The sequence below is a fragment of the Pseudoliparis swirei genome, chromosome 2, assembly GCF_029220125.1.
Source record: "Pseudoliparis swirei isolate HS2019 ecotype Mariana Trench chromosome 2, NWPU_hadal_v1, whole genome shotgun sequence".
Taxonomy (NCBI): domain Eukaryota; kingdom Metazoa; phylum Chordata; class Actinopteri; order Perciformes; family Liparidae; genus Pseudoliparis; species Pseudoliparis swirei.
This window is the reverse complement of record NC_079389.1, coordinates 24,955,764-24,977,652: the sequence shown is the minus strand read 5'-3', so window position 1 is coordinate 24,977,652 and position 21,889 is coordinate 24,955,764. Positions and strand designations below refer to the sequence as shown.

The window sequence follows — 21,889 nt, the reverse complement described above, 5'->3', positions numbered from 1 at the left end:
GGTTGTTATAGGCAGGTGTAATGGAGAGGACGAGGGCACCCTGGAATACATTAATTAATTAATTTCCTAAACCTGGAAAATGGGCCTTGATTTGGGGCCAATAAATAAATTTGTAACCCGCTCTTTACTAATTAGGCCGACTTATTATGACATTCCTTACCCAAGCACAATGATGACGCTGTGAGTTCAGACAAGACATGGTTCTCCTGCATTGATTTGACAGACGCATGCATTTTTAATTTTATTTCTCTCTTTTCTTCGAGAGGTTGACTGTTTATTAAGATTATTATTATTGAAAAGGACGGATTTAGGAATTCCATCCTATTTCAAAAGAGGGATAGAAGCACACAACAATCTATGTTGAGGACAGACTATTAAGAGGAGGGCCAGACAATTACAGACTAATAGATCAGATATCAGTAGGTTTAGAATCAGGGACCCCAGAGAATCATAAAAAATAATTTTTTGAAATCATAAATATGCTTGATAAATGAAAAGATGTAATCTTATTTGTGTTCCTTCCATAGTTGTGGTGATAGTAGATGGGGTTCAACGTCGACGGATTCGAAGAAGAGCCGCCACTCCTGTACACATAACTTGCGAGTGTTTGACCACATCACATATAGTGCACACAGGCACACACTTAAGGTATAGAGTTACAAGACGCATCAGGTCCGACAACGGAACACATTTTAACAACAAACTGCTGGGGAAAGTTGATATGCACTGGGCATAACCCACAAGTTTGGGTCCATATATCACCCTCAGTCTCAAGGATTGGTCGAGAGAGCCAATCAAATTATTAAAAGGATAATGTGCAAAGGCGCTTCCACTAGGTACTGATGACCATGAGAGCATTACCAGGGGGGAAGACGTCACCAAGTGAGTTAACAGGAAGAAGTATGCCAGAGCCACCCAGAGATGGAGGTCATATGCCACCTCTGGATGTCTGTAAAATTGAAATGTCAGAATACATAAAAGCTCTAATTTCTCTCACCAAAGCTCTCTCAAACCAGGTTGTTCGAGCCCAGACGAGCGATCAGGAGGCAGCAGAGCCAACCAAAGTAAAAGTAGGTGACTGGGTCAGGGTCAGGGTTCACAAGAGGAAGTGGACTGAGCCTAGGTGGACTGGTCTGTACGAAGTGGAGGAGGTTACTTCACACATGGTCCAGGTCAAGGGTAAGACAGAGGCACCTTGACACCACCTGACACATTGTGCCCCAGCCACCTGTCCAACAAGGACATTGACAGAAACACAATCAGATCTAAAGATGTTGATGCCACAGAGGTCATTCCGTAGGTGTTTCGGGGAGCCTGATAGCCCAGCTAGAAGGTCCCCCCCGCAAACCACTATAGGAACAGCTGGAAGTCAGACAAACTGTTCTAATGGTCATGGGACTGACCCTTGCCATTATCATAGGATTAGTCATGTGAGGTTTAGAGAAGAACCTGCCAAAAAAGACATTATAATCGAAAAGATTAGGGAGAACATTGTTTTTAATGTATGTTGCATGAGAGTGACTGTATGTTAATATTATAGATTGACGAAGCCAGTTGAATTACGTGAAGTGACGTAGAATAACAAAGACAGGACTTTTATGATGAAAATGATTTTAATGCGGACAATAACAAGGACAGGACTTTTATGATGAAAATGACTTTAATGCGGACAATAACAAAGACGAGACTCTTATTTTGAAAATACTTGGTTAGTGACTTGACCGGAAGTGACGTTTTGACCGTGGGTTAGTGACATTTGACCCCTCCATTGTTCTAGCGGAACTTTGAACTAATCACTAGGTGTTAAAGGCTGGACTCACCTTTGAGTGAGGATTGGCAGATTTTGAGTCTAAGACTCTGGGGATCAGAGATAGCGGGGTCTCATCAACAGATATCTCGACGCTGGAAGGCTGAGGAAGCAGAGGAGCCGGGAGCCAATGAAGAGCACGATCTACCACCCACGATGCTGCACATGGGAGTCATGTCGTATCCAGGGCCCGTGCGACACTAGTGAAAGAAGAACAACGAGCCTGACCAGGACGATCCAGACGAAATCAAGTTCGAGACCACCGGATAAAGACCCCATCGACAGCCGGAGGAGACGCTGACGCGGACCAGAGGACCAGAGGACCAGAGGGACCAGAGGGACTTCCAGGACGAAGCAGATGACGCAGACCAGACAGGGTTGAAGCAGATGGATTGCAGCGGGGACCGGATCGTCAACTGGTTATCAGGATGCCAACCTGCTACTCACCAGCCGCTAGGATACAAGACCCAGGCCTGCCTGACCACTCTCAATTTCACCTCTTTCCTTCGACACCTGCACATTACAGATTTAACGCACACAGACCTACTGACTTCCCTAGGATGGAAGATCTAAGAGGGTGGATCGGGGTACCACATGACAGAAACCACGCCCCTATTTCCATCCCTAACAGAGAGAGACTCTCTCCCCGAGAAATAGGTATCTTACAGGTCTTATGGGACCTTAATCTAGGCAACGAAAGATCATATTTCAGGAGACTCATTCACGTCAAGTGGCAGAGCTAAGACAGGACGAGGAGACCAGGACACATAGCCACTCAGGGAGGCCAGGCCATGACAAGATCTGGCATAAAGAGGGAAATAAATATTCCCAGAGGAAGGGTTCACATCCAGCGGATGTGAAAAGAGGGATTTGTAAAGAATATATATTTTAGCTTAGCACAGCCTAGTATTGTTTGCATATAGATTATGTGTAAGGTGGAAAAACACTGAATGAGAGTTGAATACTTCGGCAGGGCGCCTAAGGCCTGAGCTGATCTAAAGAAAGATAACAGTGACACCTAAGGAATTTTTATGCACCCCCCCCCCCCCTTCTGCACTGCACTCATCCAAGAAGATGACTAGACAGAGAGCTCATTGTATTCATAGTTTAGAAAGAGCAATCACAGTCCTTACCTCACCAGGAAGATAGATAAGGAAGGGTCCAGATGGGGCCATTATTCTCCTTTCAGACACTCGAAGCCACTCACTGACCCCTCTCTGACACACACACACACACACACACACACATGGCCTTTCTCCAACCCACACACACACACACACGTGAAGGGCTCCTTTTGACAAATGACCTCCAGCGCATCCCACCTCGGAAGAGATAAGATTATCTTAGGAAACTCCACAGCTCAGACAAAGGAAGCTACATGTGAATTCCATCTTTCTTCCCACACTCTTTTTCACAACATATGCACTCATTGGCAGACGAGAAGAACCAATGAAGGAGCGACAACGGCGGAAGCAGAGGAACAAGAGCCAATGAGAAAACCCCACCCCCTTATCTCCTGATCAATCAGAACTGTTCCTTTCGGCTATTTAAAATGGCTGCACACTCTGAACCGGCGTCTTCTCTCCAGCGCTGGGGCCACGGGTCCCAGCTGAGGAGGGGGGTCCATGCATGATGTCTACTTGTATCCTGATTTCTGAATAAAACGCTAATAAATGTAACGTAGAAGTCTACCGCTGTCTTTCTTCCAGTGAGTGTCGTCCAGGTGGTGTGTCGCTGTCCAACTCCAACACCTCCATCACACACCTCCACCACCAGAGTTACTAGACCTGTTGAGGACCTCTGCTTAGGTGTGTGTGTGTCAGTATGTGTGTCTTAGTGTGTGTGTGTCTCAGTGTGTGTGTCTTAGTGTGTGTGTGTGATCCTATTGATCGTCCCCTCTAGGTCACAGCCATCCTCTGATTGGCCGTTGAGGTTGTTAATAAGCATGTTCTCTTAGCGTGTGGAGCTGCTGGTCTAGGCGTGATGACGTCTCCCTCACATGTTCATCATTTCTGTGATGAAACCTTAAGTATTAAATTAAGAGTCTTGGTCCCTGAGGATTTCCTCAGGAGGTTAAATGAGTTAAGTATTAATAAACTTTACTGTTGGACTCCTCGCTGGTTTAAATTCCTCCAGGACAAAAAGAACATTATTTATTCAAACTATATCGGAGGAAGAATCCCCAAGAGACTCATTTACCGGCTGAGATCAACTTCCCACAATGCATCCTGGGACACAGAAGCTCCTCCTCCTCCTGAGTTATTAAATATATTCATCAGGTCTCACATGAAGAGCAGGTTTTAATATTCAGAAGTTTCCTCTCAGACCCTGAGGGTTCAGGGTCTGAGGGTTCTGGGTCTACCATGCAGGGAGGTATACCCTGAGTCCCTGAGGGTTCAGGGTCTAGGCTAGGTAGACCTTGAGGGTCCTCAGACCACAGTTGTTGTTGTTTTTTCCTACAGATTCTAAAAGGAATGTGTGTATATATATTTATATATAAATCATATATTTTTTTATTTTATTTCTATATAATTTCGATATTTTTTCTTATTATTATTTATATATATTATATTTATATATATATATATACATATTATTTATTTTTTCATTGACCCCTCCGCCCCTGGATTACTATATTAAATGTATTTAAATATATATTATATTATAAATAAATATATATATATAATATATATAAATAAATACATATTATATATCTCTCTATATGTATGTATATATATATAAATATATATGTGTGTGTATATATATATATATGTGTGTACATATATTTATATATAAATCATATTTTTTTAAATTTTATTTCTATATATTTTCTATATTTTTTATTATTATTTATATATATTATATTTATATATACATATTATTATTTATTTTTTCATTGACCCCTCCGCCCCTGAACTACTATATCAAATATATATTAAATATATATTATATTATAAATAAATATATATGTATAATATATATATATATATAAATAAATACATATTATATATATATATATATATATGTGTGTGTGTATATATATGTGTGCATATATATACAGTATATATATATATATACAGTACGCATCATTCCTTTTTCTTGTTATTTAAATTTGAACATGAGAATAAATCTCGGAGCTCCGGGAGGAACATTTTGTCTTCCGGCTTCTGGAGGGAAGCAAAGAGAGAATATTTATATTAAAATCTAAATCATATCTATCATAACATCACATTATGAGCTCATGAATATTAACAGCCCAGCTGAAGGCAGATGTTCTGCAGAGCTCACTGTGGAGGATTAAACACAAACCTTTCATCTCCTGCCTCAGGAATGTGAATATGATTCAATACAAATATTAAGATTATTCCGTTTTAAAATATATGGTTTGTAATTTAATTATGTGTGTCTTGCTAAAATAATCAATAAAGCATTGTTGTTAATAATGAGAGATTGTGACAATAACAGCTGTTTATTATTACTATTATTATGATTATTATTATTAATATTATTATCATTTATAAACGTTCTCATTTAGCGAAAATAAATGAGAGACTCATTAGAAGCGGGGACAGTATTTATTTATTTAATTAATATTTTTTAAAGCATATTAAAGATATGAATTCATTTACATTGTTTTCAGTTTAAATGTGAATAAAACTACATGTTGGCTTTGGTGTAAATATTAATTTATTGCTGTGTTATTCTTATTTTTCCTGTGATGCTGATGAGAGGCTTTTCTTTACCCACAATGCACGGCGACATGCACACGTCAACACGTCCCGCTCTCCGCGCAGGCGCAGATCCGCTCACGCCAGACATGATGCTACTCTCGTTCAGGTGAGTCCCTGAAGCCTCGAGACGGAGCGACGTGGCCGGTTGTTTGTTTGTTTGTTTGTTTTTGTTGACTCGTGCGCGTCTCGTGAAGCCGCTAGCTGTTAGCTAACGCTAGCAGATGCTGCTGCATAGACATCAATAGGTGAGCATGCTAATGCTACCTAGCTGCTAACGCTAGCTAGCCTCTCTTTAAACTGCGGAGAACCCGGAAGTCTCACGTCACCAGCGAGCCGAGAAGTGTTGACGGGGGGGGCTTCAATAGCAGGGAGACGAACATTATAACAGGGTGTATATAAATATATATATACATATGTGTGTATATATATATGTATATACAGGGCTCTCAAGTTTTGAAGACAGGCAAGCGTGAGATTTCCATCAGCACCCGATACAGCTGACCGTTGCGCGCGCCGGCATCGAGCCGAAAAGAGTTGTTGACGGGGGGGGTGCTAGTGACTATTTGTTTGCTCCATCCCAATGCGCGCAGGCCGGTGTTACGGTTCAACCTGAGTCCCTGTTAACTGGCGACCTTCGGTCGAATGCGTCTGTTGTTGTCGTAGTTACGGCAGATGTTGATAATAGCAGGAGCACACGCAGCTGTCCTGGCGAATGCCGTATTGTTAAATTCTACAATGCAATGAGAAACCTTCTCGTGTCGTGTCTGGTCTGAACATACCGGAGGAGACGATGTAGAAGAGAAAGCGTCCAGCGACTTGAAGCGTCGCGTGTTGTTTATGGTTGAAACAGGAAGTTAGCAAACTGCCCTTCCTTTGAAATACATTTGGTCAAATAAATAAACACTTAATCAACATACAATTGGGAGTCTGTTTTGTGCAAGCATGCATCACGTAGCATAACTCTGTCGTACAAAACAACAAAAATATATAAGGATGTTACGGATTCGAACTCATGTCTTTGGGAGGAAAAAGGTTGATTGTCGGGATTTTACCACTAGGCCAAACCGACACGGTATACTCTGTTCACAATTAAATAACCACTGCGTCACTGGTCACCACGAAGGCAGAAAACCAGATCAACTTGTGACCAACACACTGCCGACTACCATGGACATGTTGGCGTGAGCGAAGGAGCACTCTGTTTCAAATCAAAACGTCTTTAAAGGGCTGCAAATTAATGAGGAAAATGTTTGTGTTGTTGTCATGAGGTAAACATACACAATGTGGACAATAAGGCCAAAAATGTACCAACAGTCAATTTCGGGATTCAAACTCATATCTACGGGTGGAAAATAATCAGCAGACAGCGACACTACCGCTACGCCACGATTGGCATATTGAGTATGGACTTGGACTTGTACTTTTACAAACAAATAAATAAAAAACAGTCAACAGTCGCCCCTCAAGGCAGACGGCAACCAGATCAACTTGTGACCATAATGCTGCCGACTACCATGGAGTATGTTGACATGAACTCCGGAGCACTTAACCATATTCTCAAACCAATAAGTGGCTGTTCCAACCAGCCAAGAACACACAGAAGGCAAAACAGGTGAGTTCACTTGAGTTTGATATGGGAAATAAATAGTCACATTCAATTACATGCCAAATTAATTTATTTTGTATCGCCCAGTGAAAAACTATCTGTCGGCTATAAATCAGATCAGGAAAAACTCCCCCAAAAAACCCTTTTAACAGGGAGAAAAAAGGGAAATCAGAGAATCAATGGTTCAATCATCTCCTCCCCTAGCCCTAAACAGCGTGTAATGCTATGAATGGAATGTGACTATTTATTTCCCATATCAAACTCAAGTGAACTCACCTGTTTTGCCTTCTGTGTGTTCTTGGCTGGTTGGAACAGCCACTTATTGGTTTGAGAATATGGTTAAGTGCTGAGTTCATGTCAACATACTCCATGGTAGTCGGCAGCATTATGGTCACAAGTTGATCTGGTTGCCGTCTGCCTTGAGGCGACTGTTGACTGTTTTTATTTATTTGTTTGTAAAGTACAAGTCCAAGTCCATACTCATATGCCAATCGTGGTGTAGTGGTAGTGTCGCTGTCTGCTGATTATTTTCCACCCGAGATATGAGTTTGAATCGAAAATTGACTGTTGGTACATTTTTGGCCTTATTGTCCACATTGTGTATGTTTACCTCATGACAACAACACAAACATTTTCCTCATTAATTTGCAGCCCTTTAAAGACGTTTTGATTTGAAACAGAGTGCTCCTTCGTTCACGTCAACATGTCCATGGTAGTCGGCAGTGTGTTGGTCACAAGTTGATCTGGGGGTTTTCTGCCTTTCGTGGTGACCAGTGACCGCAGTGCAGGTTATTTAATTGTGCGAACAGAGTATACCGTGTTGGTCTTGGCGTAGTGGTAAAATCCCCGACAATCAACCTTTTTTCCTCCCAAAGACATGAGTTTGAATCCCGTAACATCCTTATATATTTTTGTTGTTGTTGTTTTTGTTCTACAGAGTTATGCTACGTGATGCATGTTTGCACAAAACAGACTCCCAATTGTATGTTGATTAAGTGTTTATTTATTTGACCAAATGTATTTCAAAGGAAGGGCAGTTTGCTAACTTCCTGTTTCAACCATAAACAACACGCGACGCTTCAAGTCGCTGGACGCTTTCTCTTCTACATCGTCTCCTCCGGTATGTTCAGACACGACACGAGAAGCTTTCTCATTGCATTGTAGAATTTAACAATACGGCATTCGCCAGGACAGCTGCGTGTGCTCCTGCTATTATCAACATCTGCCGTAACTACGACAACAACAGACGCATTCGACCGAAGGTCGCCAGTTAACAGGGACTCAGGTTGAACCGTAACACCGGCGTCGGAGCTCTGCAGCGGAACAATCGATCGGCGTATTGAGCACCCCTGCGTTCAAGCATTAAATAGCCGAGAGGTTTTTTCAGCGTGAGGAATTCGATGTGTGGCGGGAGTGCGTGAGATGAGACCGAAATGCGTGAGTCTCACGCTCAATGCGTGAGACTTGAGAGCCCTGGTATATATATATATATATTTATATACACCCTGTTATAATGTTCGTATATGTATATATATATATATACATATACGTATATATATACATGTATATATATATATACATATACATATATATATATACATACATATATCAGGCATGAGAATCCCTCACATTTCGGCGAAATTCGCCGTTTTGAAACCAAAATAGGTGACTGACGTGAATCGTGTAGATCCGAAGAGTTTTTGTTTTGGGGGAAGTGGGGGGTCAATTGGCCGGCGTTTATGAGATTGGAGTGGGACACGGAGAAAATGTTACGTGGTGCTCTTCGCAATAAAACATCTTTGATGGGGCGTGTCGCGTCTCGGCCAATCAGCGTCAAGATGTCTTATCGTTTGGGAAGTTAGGTTAGCTTGGATGTTAGTCCGCTACATCTGCTGCTGTCACGCTGCACGGTGTAGCGATGCTAACAAAGTACCCGTACGTTAAAAACGATGTGATTTAGCATATTTTTAGAATCGATACTTCATTAAAAGAGTGATCAGAGCGCGCGCTGCTCCGTGTCGAGCTGTCTGCGCACACTGCGCAGCGCTAACGGAGAGTGGCGTTAAGTGGCGGAATTGTCGGCTTTAAAAATAAAAATAAAAAAAGATGCCAGAAGTGAAATGTTTAAGTTCAGTCTGTAAAGTTCTGTAACTCTACAGCTGCTCATCCTGATGAACTCTGGATCCTCTGGTCAGATACAGACTAACGGCCTCATAGTGTATCATCAATGCTATGATGGCTCCATGTAGTTTCATTAATATCTTGTAGGCTAATACTAATATTACTGCCATTTGTTAAGTGTTGAAAAAGTTGGTAAAAAGTGAACCATACAGATATTTTATTTATTACTATTATAGATAAATATACCAGTCTCGTATTTATGCAGTGGCGGGCCGTCAGGGCCAGCAAGGCCTTCTCTGCTGGCCTAAACATCATCAGAATATATATATTTTTCTAAATATATTTTCCCACAAATATGTATTCAATTATTTCCCAGAGTAAGAGTTATTCTCTTAATTTCATAGCGTTCCTCTTGGTTGCGCTGCTGCCAGCGCCAGGTTGAGATTTGGAGGGCTGGTCTTTATGTTAGATCTTTTATCCAATCATATTCAGCCATCGTGTGTTGCCAGGGGGCTGAAATCTGCCCTTAGGCCTTCAGAATCAACATTGCGGGCGCTGGTAGCTTCAAGTGAATGGGAATGACAATGTTGTGTCAACCAATCAGCTTTAGAGTTGGCTCCTCTAGGCCTTCTAGAAGGCCCCGGAACCGGCACGGGAGCCAGCTAGCAGGCGGAGTGCTGCACGTCTTTTGATTGGATTACCAATATTGAGAGGCGGGGCCTATGGGCAGGTAGATGCAGAACCTCAGAACTAGGAAACTGAATTTGATAAAGGAATTAATTCGCGGACTACAAAGCTGTTTTTTCAACCCACAATGGCGGAAGGAGGAGAAGATGTCGATTTGGTCGAGCATATACTTGAAATCTGCTTTGGGTGCGACAATGCCCTGTTTAGTGAACAAACGAGTGCAAGTGACTTTTTCTTCTTCTTTCTCCGTCCGATGCGCGCATTCTGCAGCGCGCGAGACGGAGAGCCGAGAGAAATGACATGCTGTTGTGTAGATACGATCAACATCAGACGGCTGTTTAGTTTAATAAATAAACAAAGACGTGCTATAGAGAAAATGACGGGGGCGGGCCAATTTTTTTTAATGTCATGCGATCTACCAATACTACGCCGCGATCGAGGTATTGAGCAGCCCTGGTCTAGAGCCATGGCATCATAATGAGAGGAATAAGAGGTGGATTAATTCGGGTGGGACTGTGTAGGACCTCACTGAAGGCCCAGGCCCACGGCCCGCCACTGTATTTATGGTATACTGTTTTTATGGTATTGTTCATCTTGATCATGATATTTATGGCAGGTATGGTATAGAAGATTGTGACAACCAGGTAGAGGCAGAACAGACTCGTGGCTCAGCAGAGCACAAGACTTGAAGACTTGTTCACGGCAACAACAACAAAAGGAAGTTGGTTCATGAATGACCATATTATACACAATATTACTATTATTATAGGGCCGATCACTGACTTGGTGTCAGAATGGAGGACCTGCAGATTATCATACAACGTCCAACATCGATGTTCGTGGAAGTCACCAGCACCCCCCCCCCCCCCGCGCGCCTATCCTTCTCACTTTTTTCACCCCTAACCTGTTTTCATGCCTGATATATATACATATACATATATATATACATATATATATATACATATATATGTATGTATATATATATGTATACATATATATGTATGTATATACAGTATACATATGTATATATATATGTATGTATATACAGTATATATGTATACATATGTGTATATATATATATATGTATGTATATACAGTATATATATGTATACATATGTATATATATACATATGTATATATGTATATACAGGACTGTCTCAGAAAATTAGAATATTGTGATAAAGTTCTTTATTTTCTGTAATGCAATTAAAAAAACAAAAATGTCATGCATTCTGGATTCATTACAAATCAACTGAAATATTGCAAGCCTTTTATTCTTTTAATATTGCTGATTATGGCTTACAGCTTAAGAAAACTCTAAAATCCTATCTCATACAATTTTTATATTTCCTCAGACCAAGTAAAAAAAAAGATTTATAACAGCTGAGTGTTTGTCAAGGCTCAGGAAACCCTTGCAGGTGTTTCGAGTTCATTAGACAATTCAAGTGATTTGTTTAATACCCTACTAGTATACTTTTTCATGATATTCTAATATTTAGAGATAGGATATTTGAGTTTTCTTAAGCTGTAAGCCATAATCAGCAATATTAAAAGAATAAAAGGCTTGCAATATTTCAGTTGATTTGTAATGAATCCAGAATGCATGACATTTTTGTTTTTTGAATTGCATTACAGAAAATAAAGAACTTCATCACAATATTCTAATTTTCTGAGACAGTCCTGTATGTGTGTATGTGTCTGTGCAGCTTGTTTCTATACCCGCAGTTCATGATCTATCAATATATTTATTTATATTTTTCATGATATTTATATATGTGTATATATATATATATATATATATATATGTGTGTGCAGGCACGTGCACAGACATTTTGGGGGGCAGGTGCTCAAATCAAAAAAAAGGGCACCCATCGCCAAAATGATTTTTCCAAGTTAAGGAGTTGGTTGCTAGCAACACTTGAAACACATTGTGTCGTGAGAAGACATGAGAGTTGAACAAAATGACATGTTTTCAATTAACAATTACAATTTATTTTCATTTACAAAATAATAGGAGCCAAACATGCCATATAATAAACAACGTCTAACCTCGACCGTTCGGTCATGCCGGGAAATATCAAACTTCTGTAAAAACGTTATAAGGCCTCAATCTGATATTTCCCAGCATGACATCACTCTTGGTTAGTAAGAAGCTATTACAAGTGTTGTTTTTTCTTGCGTTTACTCTTTTCACCCTCTGCAATTACTCACACAAGATTGATCTTTGTAAAACTGGAACAGACAAAACAAAGAGAAACATACCGCATAAAACAATGTGGCACATGGAGAGCATGACACCGAGAGCTATTGTTAGCATAGTTTAGCTGCTCTGTTCTAGCTGTTAATTATTGTGACATTTATAAAATGAATTAATAAATTCAACATACTATCGAAATTGTCTAAATGGCATTTATAAAACAGATCTCTCTCTCTCTATTTCTATCTCTCTCTCTCTCAAACATGACGTTAGTAAACAGCTGGACTAGGCTTTGAAATCACGGATTTCGGAAATTTGTGTTTGATTTTGATTTTTAGGAAACGTCGGACCAATTGTGACGTACTATTTTCAGTTGTGGTTGATTTATCACCAAACAACGTCAGGGGACAAACACCGTCATGACTCATGACCTGTGTGTCTGGTGCTGCGGGTCAGAGGAGAAGGAGGTGCACCCGTTTGGTGGCGCGAGGAGCACTGCGCGGAGGAGGAAGTGGAGGAGGAGGAGGGAGGGGCGCGGCGGGGGGGAGGGCTCGTGAGCGCCGCGGAGCATGTCGGGCGAAATTCTCATAAGAACTCCAATAAATGCCCCGACAGATATCCAAACACATTTGGGAGGACTTGATGACAGAGACTATTTTTTATTCTTAAATACTTATTAATGAAGAAAAAAAAGTGGCTCCAGCAAAAAGGGCCCTTTACTCACCCAGGGCAAAAGAGCCGGTGCTTGAGCACCACGAGGGCTCCACCTGTGCCTGTGTGTGTGTGTGTCACGTGGCTTCCTGTGTGTGTGTGTTCCTCTATGTGTCTAAGGTCCCGTGTGTGTGTCCTCAGTGCTCCAGGCGGCCCCCCCGAGCTGTGACATGTCCTCGGTGGTGTTCTCCTCGGTGGTGCGGGTGGAGGACGGCCTCCCTCTGTCGGCCTCCACCGACTACGAGCAGGACCCCGAGCTGCAGGCGGCCAGGCGGTGCCTGAAGGGCCTCTCCAAGAAGATGGGCCAGTTCCCCGACCGCTGCACCCTGAGGACCGGGCCGTACCACGTCAAGTAGGTCACGGGGTCCGGACCGGTCATGTGACTCTGTAAACGACCAATCAGTGTTCAGACCAACAGGAGGGAGCTAGTAACGTGTCTGTGTGTGTGTGTGTGTCTGTGTGTGTGTGTGTGTGTCTGTGTCTGTGTGTGTGTGTGTGTCTGTGTGTGTGTGTCTGTGTGTGTGTGTGTGTGTCTGTGTGTGTGTGTGTGTGTGTGTCTGTGTGTGTGTGTCTGTGTGTGTGTGTGTGTCTGTGTGTGTGTGTGTGTGTGTGTGTGTGTGTGTGTGTGTGTGTGTGTGTGTGTGTGTGTGTCTGTGTGTGTGTGTGTGTCTGTGTGTGTGTGTCTGTGTCTGTGTGTGTGTGTGTGTGTGCGGCAGCTTCACCTGTGCCCTGGGCGTGGCCTACCTGATGGTGTGCACCTCCAGCTACCCCCCCGTTCTGGCCTTCTGCTTCCTGGAGGAGCTGCAGAAGGAGTTCATCGTCTCCTACGACGCCAGGAGGGTCCGCAGCGCCGTGCGGCCGTACTGCTTCATCCAGTTCGGTGAGCGCTCCACCTTGTTGTGTTGACCTCCACCTTGTTGTGCTGACCTCCACCATGTTGTGTTGACCTCCACCTTGTTGTGCTGACCTCCACCTTGTTGTGTTGACCTCTACCTTGTTGTGCTGACCTCCACCTTGTTGTGCTGACCTCCACCTTGTTGTGTTGACCTCCACCTTGTTGTGTTGACCTCCACCTTGTTGTGCTGACCTCCACCTTGTTGTGTTGACGTTCACCTTCTTGTGTTGACCTCCACCTTGTTGTGTTGACCTACACCTTCTTGTGCTGACCTCCACCTTGTTGTGTTGACCTCCACCATGTTGTGCTGACCTCCACCTTGTTGTGTTGACCTCCACCTTCTTGTGTTGACCTCCACCTTGTTGTGTTGACCTCCACCTTGTTGTGTTGACCTCCACCTTCTTGTGTTGACCTCCACCTTGTTGTGTTGACCTCCACCATGTTGTGCTGACCTCCACCTTGTTGTGTTGACCTACACCTTGTTGTGCTGACCTCCACCTTCTTGTGCTGACCTCCACCTTGTTGTGTTGACCTCCACCATGTTGTGCTGACCTCCACCTTGTTGTGTTGACCTCCACCTTCTTGTGTTGACCTCCACCTTGTTGTGTTGACCTCCACCATGTTGTGCTGACCTCCACCTTGTTGTGTTGACCTACACCTTGTTGTGCTGACCTCCACCTTCTTGTGCTGACCTCCACCTTGTTGTGTTGACCTCCACTCTGCTGTGTTGACCTCCACCCTGCTGTGTTGACCTCTACCTTGCTGTGTTGACCTCTACCCTGCTGTGTTGACCTCTACCCTGCTGTGTTGACCTCTACCTTGCTGTGTTGACCTCTACCCTGCTGTGTTGACCTCTACCCTGCTGTGTTGACCTCTACCCTGCTGTGTTGACCTCCACCGTGTTGTGTTGACCTCCACCCTCAGACACCTTCATCCAGAAGACCAAGCAGCGCTACAACAGTCCTCGGTCTCTCTCCACCCGGATCAATCTGGCCGACATGCAGACGGAGATCCGCCTCCGCCCTCCGTACCAGCTGAGCCCCGAAGACCTGCAGGCGGTGAACGGGGCAGCGGCGCCCACGGCCTGCAAGTACAAGGGTACCTACACACCTATATATTTATATATATAAATACTTTTGTATATATATTTATTTATATAGCTATTTTTATATATCTACACATATATAGATATTTATATACATGTATATATTTATAAACATATCTTTATATATAGAGAGATTTTTCATATATATAGATATTTATTTATATATATATATGTGTGTGTGTATTTTTATATTAATAATATAATATATATATATAATAATATATTTATATTTATTTATATATATAGTCTTCTGCATTTTTATATTTATAAATATTTACAAACATACATATATAAATATATATGTGTGTGTGTATATATTTATATATATTTGTGTGTATTTATATATATATATATATATTTGTAATTTTTCTATATATATATATGCTCTTGTATATTTATTTTTATATTTTTATATATATTTATATACACTTATATATATATATATATATAAAGATCCACCGAGCGAGGATGAAGTGCCCGTTGGGAGCAGATGCAACACAACGCACAGGTGTTACACCTGGTGAGACGCAGGAGGGGCCAGGCCCGGAGTCACCCCACAGAGCCCAGAACCTCCAAGTGTTGCAAACTAATCCCTTGAGCATCAAGTCTGACAGGAGGTGGATCAAATGGCCTGCAGCTAGCATGACCTCACTCTGGAAGCAGTTCGATGACGATGTCGACCAAATTCTGGAGGCAATGGCGAAAGGAGAGGCAGAAAGGAAGCTACGAGCTATGACTACAATCATTGTCAGCATCGCAGCTGATCGGTTTGGCGAGGAGGAGAAGAAAAGCTCCGGAACATCTTACTCAAAGAATCAAAGAGCTGTAAGGATTCACAACATCAGGCAGGAGATGAAAGCGCTGAAATCCCAGTACAAGGCGGCAGGACAAGAGGAACGCATTGGCCTGGCCCAGCTAATGTGCATCCTTCGGAAAAACATCAGAGTTCTCCGCCGGGCGGAGTGGCATCGGAGGCGGCGGCGCGAGAGGACACGTAAACGTGCTGCTTTCATCGCTAACCCCTTCAAGTTCACTCAGGATTTGCTGGGGCAGAAGCGCAGTGGCAAACTGGCCTCCTCGCAGGAAGACATAGACCAACATCTGAAGCAGACGTACAGCGACCCCGCAAGAGAGCAGGAGTTGGGAGAGTGTAACAACCTCATAGAACCCCCTGAACCAGAAGTGCAGTTTGATATGTCGGAGCTGCAGCTAAAGGACGTCAGGGAGGTTGTCCCAAAGCAAGGGCAAGCTCTGCACCAGGACCGAGTGGCACTTCATACAAAGTGTATGAACTGTCCCAAACTCCTGCTGCGTCTGTGGAAAATCCTGCGAGTCTTCTGGAGAAGAGGGAGGATCCTTGAACAATGGAGAGTGGCTGAAGGGGTCTGGATCCCGAAGGAGGAAAACTCCACTCAGCTAGACCAGTTCCGCATCATCTCCCTGCTGTGCGTTGAGGCAAAGGTTTTCTTCAGTGCTGTTTCCAAACGGCTGTGTACCTACCTGGCAAAGAACACCTACATTGATACATCTGTCCAGAAAGGCGGCATTCCAGGAATGTCAGGATGTCTGGAGCATACTGGTGTGGTGACACAGCTCATTCGGGAGGCCAGAGAGAACAAGGGCAACCTGTCAGTGTTGTGGCTTGACCTGGCAAATGCATTCGGTTCCATTCCACACAAGCTGGTTCAGCTCACCTTGAGAAAACATCATGTACCCAGCAGGTGGAGAGACCTCATCGCTGATTATTACAGCAACTTCAGGATGAGGGTCTCTTCAGGAGCAATAACATCCAGTTGGCACAAGGTGGAGATCGGTATCATCACAGGGTGTACCATCTCTGTGACATTGTTCTCCCGAGCCATGAACATGCTCACTAAGTCTGCTGAGCCAGAGTGCAGTGGACCCCGCACAAATTCCGGACAACGGCAACCACCCATCAGGGCATTCATGGACGACCTCACAGTCATGACATAATCAGTCCCAGGCTGCCGGTGGATTCTGAAGGGACTTGAGAAGCTGGTGGAGTGGGCCCGGATGTGTTTCAAACCCGCCAAATCCAGATCAATGGTGCTGAGCAAAGGGAAGGTGGAGGACAAGTTCCGTTTTAACATCACAGGCACAGCCATTCCAACTATCACAGAGAAGCCAGTCAAGAGCTTGGGCAAGGTTTTTGACTGCTCTCTGAGAGACACAACATCTATCCAGTCGACCTGCACTGAGTTGGATGGCTGGCTGAAATCCGTGGACAAGTCAGGCCTACCTGGGAAGTTTAAAGCCTGGGTCGACCAACATGGCATTCTTCCCAGGATCCTGTGGCCCCTCCTTGTCGACGAGGTCCCTATCTCAACAGTTGAGACCTTGGAGAGGAAAGTCAGCAAACACCTCCAGAGATGGCTTGGATTACCAAGGAGCCTGAGCAGTGTTGCACTCACGGAACACCAACAAACTGCGACTGCCTTTCAAATCCTTGGAGGAGGAATTCAAGGTAACTAGAGCCAGAGAAGTGGTTCAGTACAGGGACTCAAGCGATCTGAAGGTGGCTAAAGCAGGGATCCAAGTGAGGACTGGCAGGAAATGGAGGGCAGAGGAAGCAGTTCAAGAGGCAGATGCAAGGCTGCGTCACAGGAGCCTGGTGGGAGTGGTCACACGAGGTCGAGCAGGGCTAGGATCCTTTCCAACTCCCAAATGAACACCAGGGGAAGGAAGGCGGCGACTTGTTCAGGAGGAGGTGAGAGCAGCAGTGGAGGAGACGAACCTGCAAGGCAGTGGGAATGAAGCAACAGAGAGCGTGGACGAGGAGAACGCGGTTGAAAGGAAAGTGACCTGGGCTGAGCTTTGGAAAGCCGAGCCTCAACGCATCAAATTCCTCATCCAGGCAGTGTATGAGCTTCCAAGCCCGTCAAATCTGCACATATGGGGCATAGCAGAGACACCAGCATGCCCACTGTGTTCCAAGCGAGGAACCCTGGAACACATCCTCAGTTGCTGTACAAGGGCACTTGGAGATGGCGGTACAGGTGGAGGCATGACCAAGTCCTCAAGACCATTGCTGAAGCTATCAGCGCAGGACTGGCGTGGGCAAAGCAGTTCCGACCCTCAAGAAAACCATGGCCTTTGTCAGAGCTGGGGACGAGCCAACTCCGCCAGAAGAACATCGTCTGCAAGAGACGGGCAGCTGTTGGTGGACCTTGAACATCAGCTGAAGTTCCCCAGCCGTGTTGCAGTCACCTCCCTGCGACCAGACATTGTCCTTGTGTCTGAGTCCACCAAGCAAGCAGTGCTGCTGGAGCCGACAGTCCCGTGGGAAGACCGCTTGGAAGAAGCCTTTGAGAGGAAGCTCTCCAAGGACGCAGGACTGGTCTGGGGCTGGAGAGCAAGCTGTTTCCCTCTGGACACAAGCTGGGCTCTGATCAGCTGGGTCACCTGGAGGAGGCGTACGATGAAAGACCCGAAACGTCCAGAGATCCCAGGAACATACCTGAAGATGTGTCCAGATTAGGCATCAGTAGATGTATGTACACAGTGTATATATATATATATATATATATATTTATACATATATATATGTACTTGTGCATGTGTGTTCACACACATGCACAAGTACAAAGGCTTGTATACATTTATATTAGGGTTGGGCAACGATTAAAATTTTTAATCGAGATTAATCGCATGATTTCCCTGATTAATCGCGATTAATCGCATTTGTATACACAAAATCCAATAATTAATTCAAAAGTAGTGTATAGCGCACTTCTATTTGAAATGTTCTGCCATATGAATGAAAGTGCCATAACATGTGTTGTCCCTGTTAGAGTGAGACACCAGAAAACACTTTCAGTGCAGTTTGTCAATTCCTAGAACTTGACACTTATTTTAAATGTTCTGCCATATGAACTAAAGTGAAAAAGAGGACACTTCGTCTGGGGGGGGGGTGCTGAGATTAAACATCTCTCTTGTTCTGCCTGTTTTGTGATATACATGCCTAAAAGGTGCCTAATATTTCTAGACTGAAATAATATCGGCATTATAATTATTATAACTATGAGGATTTTTTTAGTTGCCTATTTTGTGGAGCCCTCAGGACGTGGTGCCCTCCGCACAGCGCGTAGTGCGCTATGGGAGCGGCGGCGCTGGTCGTAGTTTATAGCACAAACAAGAATGAACTAGTGGAGGCGGCGAGGTGCTCCGTGTTGCCAGGTTGGAGACGGTGAAGTATCGTACCAAAGGCTCAAAATGGTTGTATTTGGAGGATAATTATCGTGTATCTGGCAACCCTGAGATCGGTCGACCAATGACTGTTCTCTATTCTGGGAGATACCATTTCCAAAACTTGTAAGAGGTAAATACGAGTTTATGAAAACCCAGAGAAACACAAATATCCGACGAAGCAAAATCCCGACGTTTTTGGAATCCCTGCCGGACGCATTCTTTAGGTCTCAGAAGCAGGACATGTCCGGGGAAAGAGGACGTCTGGTCCCCCGATGTCCAGTCGTCCCCATGAGAGCAACAGCACGTTGTGAAGCTGTCGCTTTGCAGTCCTCTCCTCTTCATACAGCTCGTGTATTCTCCGTGTGACGTGTGTCTCGAGGGCGTTTCATACCTACCGTCATTTGTTGAGATTCTCAAAATGTTTCTCAGACCGACGTCTTCCACAAGACTAACCGGCCTGCAGTCTGTAGCGATCCACTTCGCTGTGGCATCGGTTCGCTTCTCTTGCCTTGGTTGATCTCCTCCCTGCAGCTCGTCTGCCGAAGCCTCGCTCCACTGTGTTTGTTGTATGATTCGCTGCATCAACGGTGTGTTTAGCATGTAAATGATATTTAAGACTGGAAGTACTCCGGTGATAAGACAATTCATCTTGGCAGTGGTTACATATGACTTTGTTTCTGTCGACTCCGCCGTCTTTAAGAACTTTAAATTGAAAAGCAACACATGTTTACAATAATAAAATTAATAATAAAACCTGCGTTAACGCGCGATAAAATAATTGTCGTCGTTAATTAATTGATGCGTTAACGCAAGATTAACGGGTTAACGTGCCCAGCCCTAATTTATATATTTATATACACAAAATAAGTTTTTGGTTCTTTATGGACTTCACTCAGGTATATAATTCATTTTATTTCCAGTAGGAACATTACTATTTTAAATATTCATGAATTCTAATCTTGTTCTTAATTTATTCAACAACAAAAAAGAAATTATTAAGTAAAGAAAAATAAGTTTAACGGGCGTGTCATGAAGAACTGGTCTGAGGGGGGCTGGTTCTACACCGGCTGGTTCTATACCGGCTGGTTCTACACTGGCTGGTTCTACACCGGCTCCCTCAGACCTGCAGACAGATGTTCATCACAGGTCAGATAGATATATGTAGATATATATATCTATATGTGTATATCTATATATATATATATATATCTCTATCTCGCTATATATCTCTCTTTATCTCTCTATATATCCCTCTATCTCTATATCTCTCTTTATCTCTATATATCTATATCTCTATTTATCTCTCTATATCTATATCTCTATTTATCTCTATATATCTATATCTCTATTTATCTATCTATATCTCTATTTATCTCTATATATCTATATCTCTCTATATCTATATCTCTCTCTCTATATATATATCTATATATAAATATCTCTATATCTATACATCTCTCAAAACTCTATATCTCTCTCTATATCTTTATCTATGTATATATATATCTATCTCTATATATATCTATATATCTTTTATATCTCTCTATTTCTATATCTCTCTATCTCTATTTGTCTATATATATCTCTCTATATATATATCTATATCTCTATCTCTATATATATCTTTCTCTCTATATATATATCTCTCTATATATATCTCTATCTCTCTATATATATCTCTCTCTCTATATATATATATCTATCTCTTTATATACACTACCGTTCAAAAGTTTGGGATCACTTAGAAATGTCCTTATTTTTCAAAGAAAAGCATTGTTTTTTTCAATGAAGATAACATTAAATCAATCAGAAATACACACTATACATTGTTAATGTGGTAAATGACTATTCTAGGTGGAAACATCTGGTTTCTAATGAAATATCTCCATAGCAGTGGCGGCTGGTGACATTTTTTTTGGGGGGGGCGCAGTTGGGTGACGTGGTTTAAATATCATTCAACAATGAGGAAGAGAGGTTTTGAGTAGAATATTGTAAAAAACAAAGCTTTATTTCAAGAACACAGCGTGCTCAACACTGTCCAACAACAACTATCAACACACTGTGACTTTGGGCATGAGAGGTTCAGAGCAGCTTTAAGGAACATTGGGTTGGGTTTCAGAGGTTTGCAAAATAAAAGAGTTTCACCCTCACATGAAAGAGGTTCAGAGCAGATGTAACTGATGTGGAACGGGCATGGAAGAAGTCGGCTCAGATGGTGGATTTTCCCAGCACTTATTTATTCTGCAGAAGACAACAGAACACACACATTTGCCTTCTGATCTGTCTCTGCACTTCCACTTCCCTCAGCAATAAAAAAAACATTGTCCATGGAAGACAGGACCACATTAAATCTAAATAATAACAATTCTCATCAAAAACCATGACATGTAACATACAAGGGAAAACAGAGACCCCTAATGGACAAAATAAATAACTACATGAGCTAGAAAGTGGCTCAATGAAACCCCACCAAACGTATATTTTGACAGTCTAAATGACACGACAGCTGGACGCGGGATCGTATTAACATTCCATTACTGTATGTAACATAAACGGTTAATTTTATTAAAGAATATAGCCAAAATAGTGCAAAATCGTTTTCACTCAACTCACCTCGGCAATATAAAACCATTGTGACGGAAAGACGGACTCAGGAGCAGGAAGTGCAACAGATGGAAAGCAATTTCCGCAGGAAACAGATTTTTAAAAATAACGCTATATAAAAATAGCTCATTAAAATAAAATTCACAAACACTCAATAATATCGTTGAACAACAAACAAAAATAAAATACAATACATTGAAAACAAGAAATGACAGA

General features: G+C 42.8%; 1 protein-coding gene across 2 annotated transcripts in view; it reads left to right on the top strand.

The window, feature by feature from the left end:
* The first annotated feature begins 5,591 nt into the window (after positions 1-5,591).
* Positions 5,592-21,889, top strand: part of sec22a (SEC22 homolog A, vesicle trafficking protein) — a 30,895-nt gene continuing 14,597 nt past the window's right edge. Inside the window, exons 1-4 of one of the 2 annotated variants that reach the window (XM_056435774.1) lie at positions 5,592-5,644; positions 13,002-13,212; positions 13,577-13,740; positions 14,680-14,853. In XM_056435774.1, the coding sequence (XP_056291749.1) occupies positions 13,031-13,212; positions 13,577-13,740; positions 14,680-14,853 (520 nt within the window). In that variant the 5' untranslated portion in view covers positions 5,592-5,644; positions 13,002-13,030. Of the gene's footprint in view, positions 5,645-5,713; positions 5,784-13,001; positions 13,213-13,576; positions 13,741-14,679; positions 14,854-21,889 lie in introns of those variants that run through there. The other variant, XM_056435782.1, reaches the window with a different exon arrangement.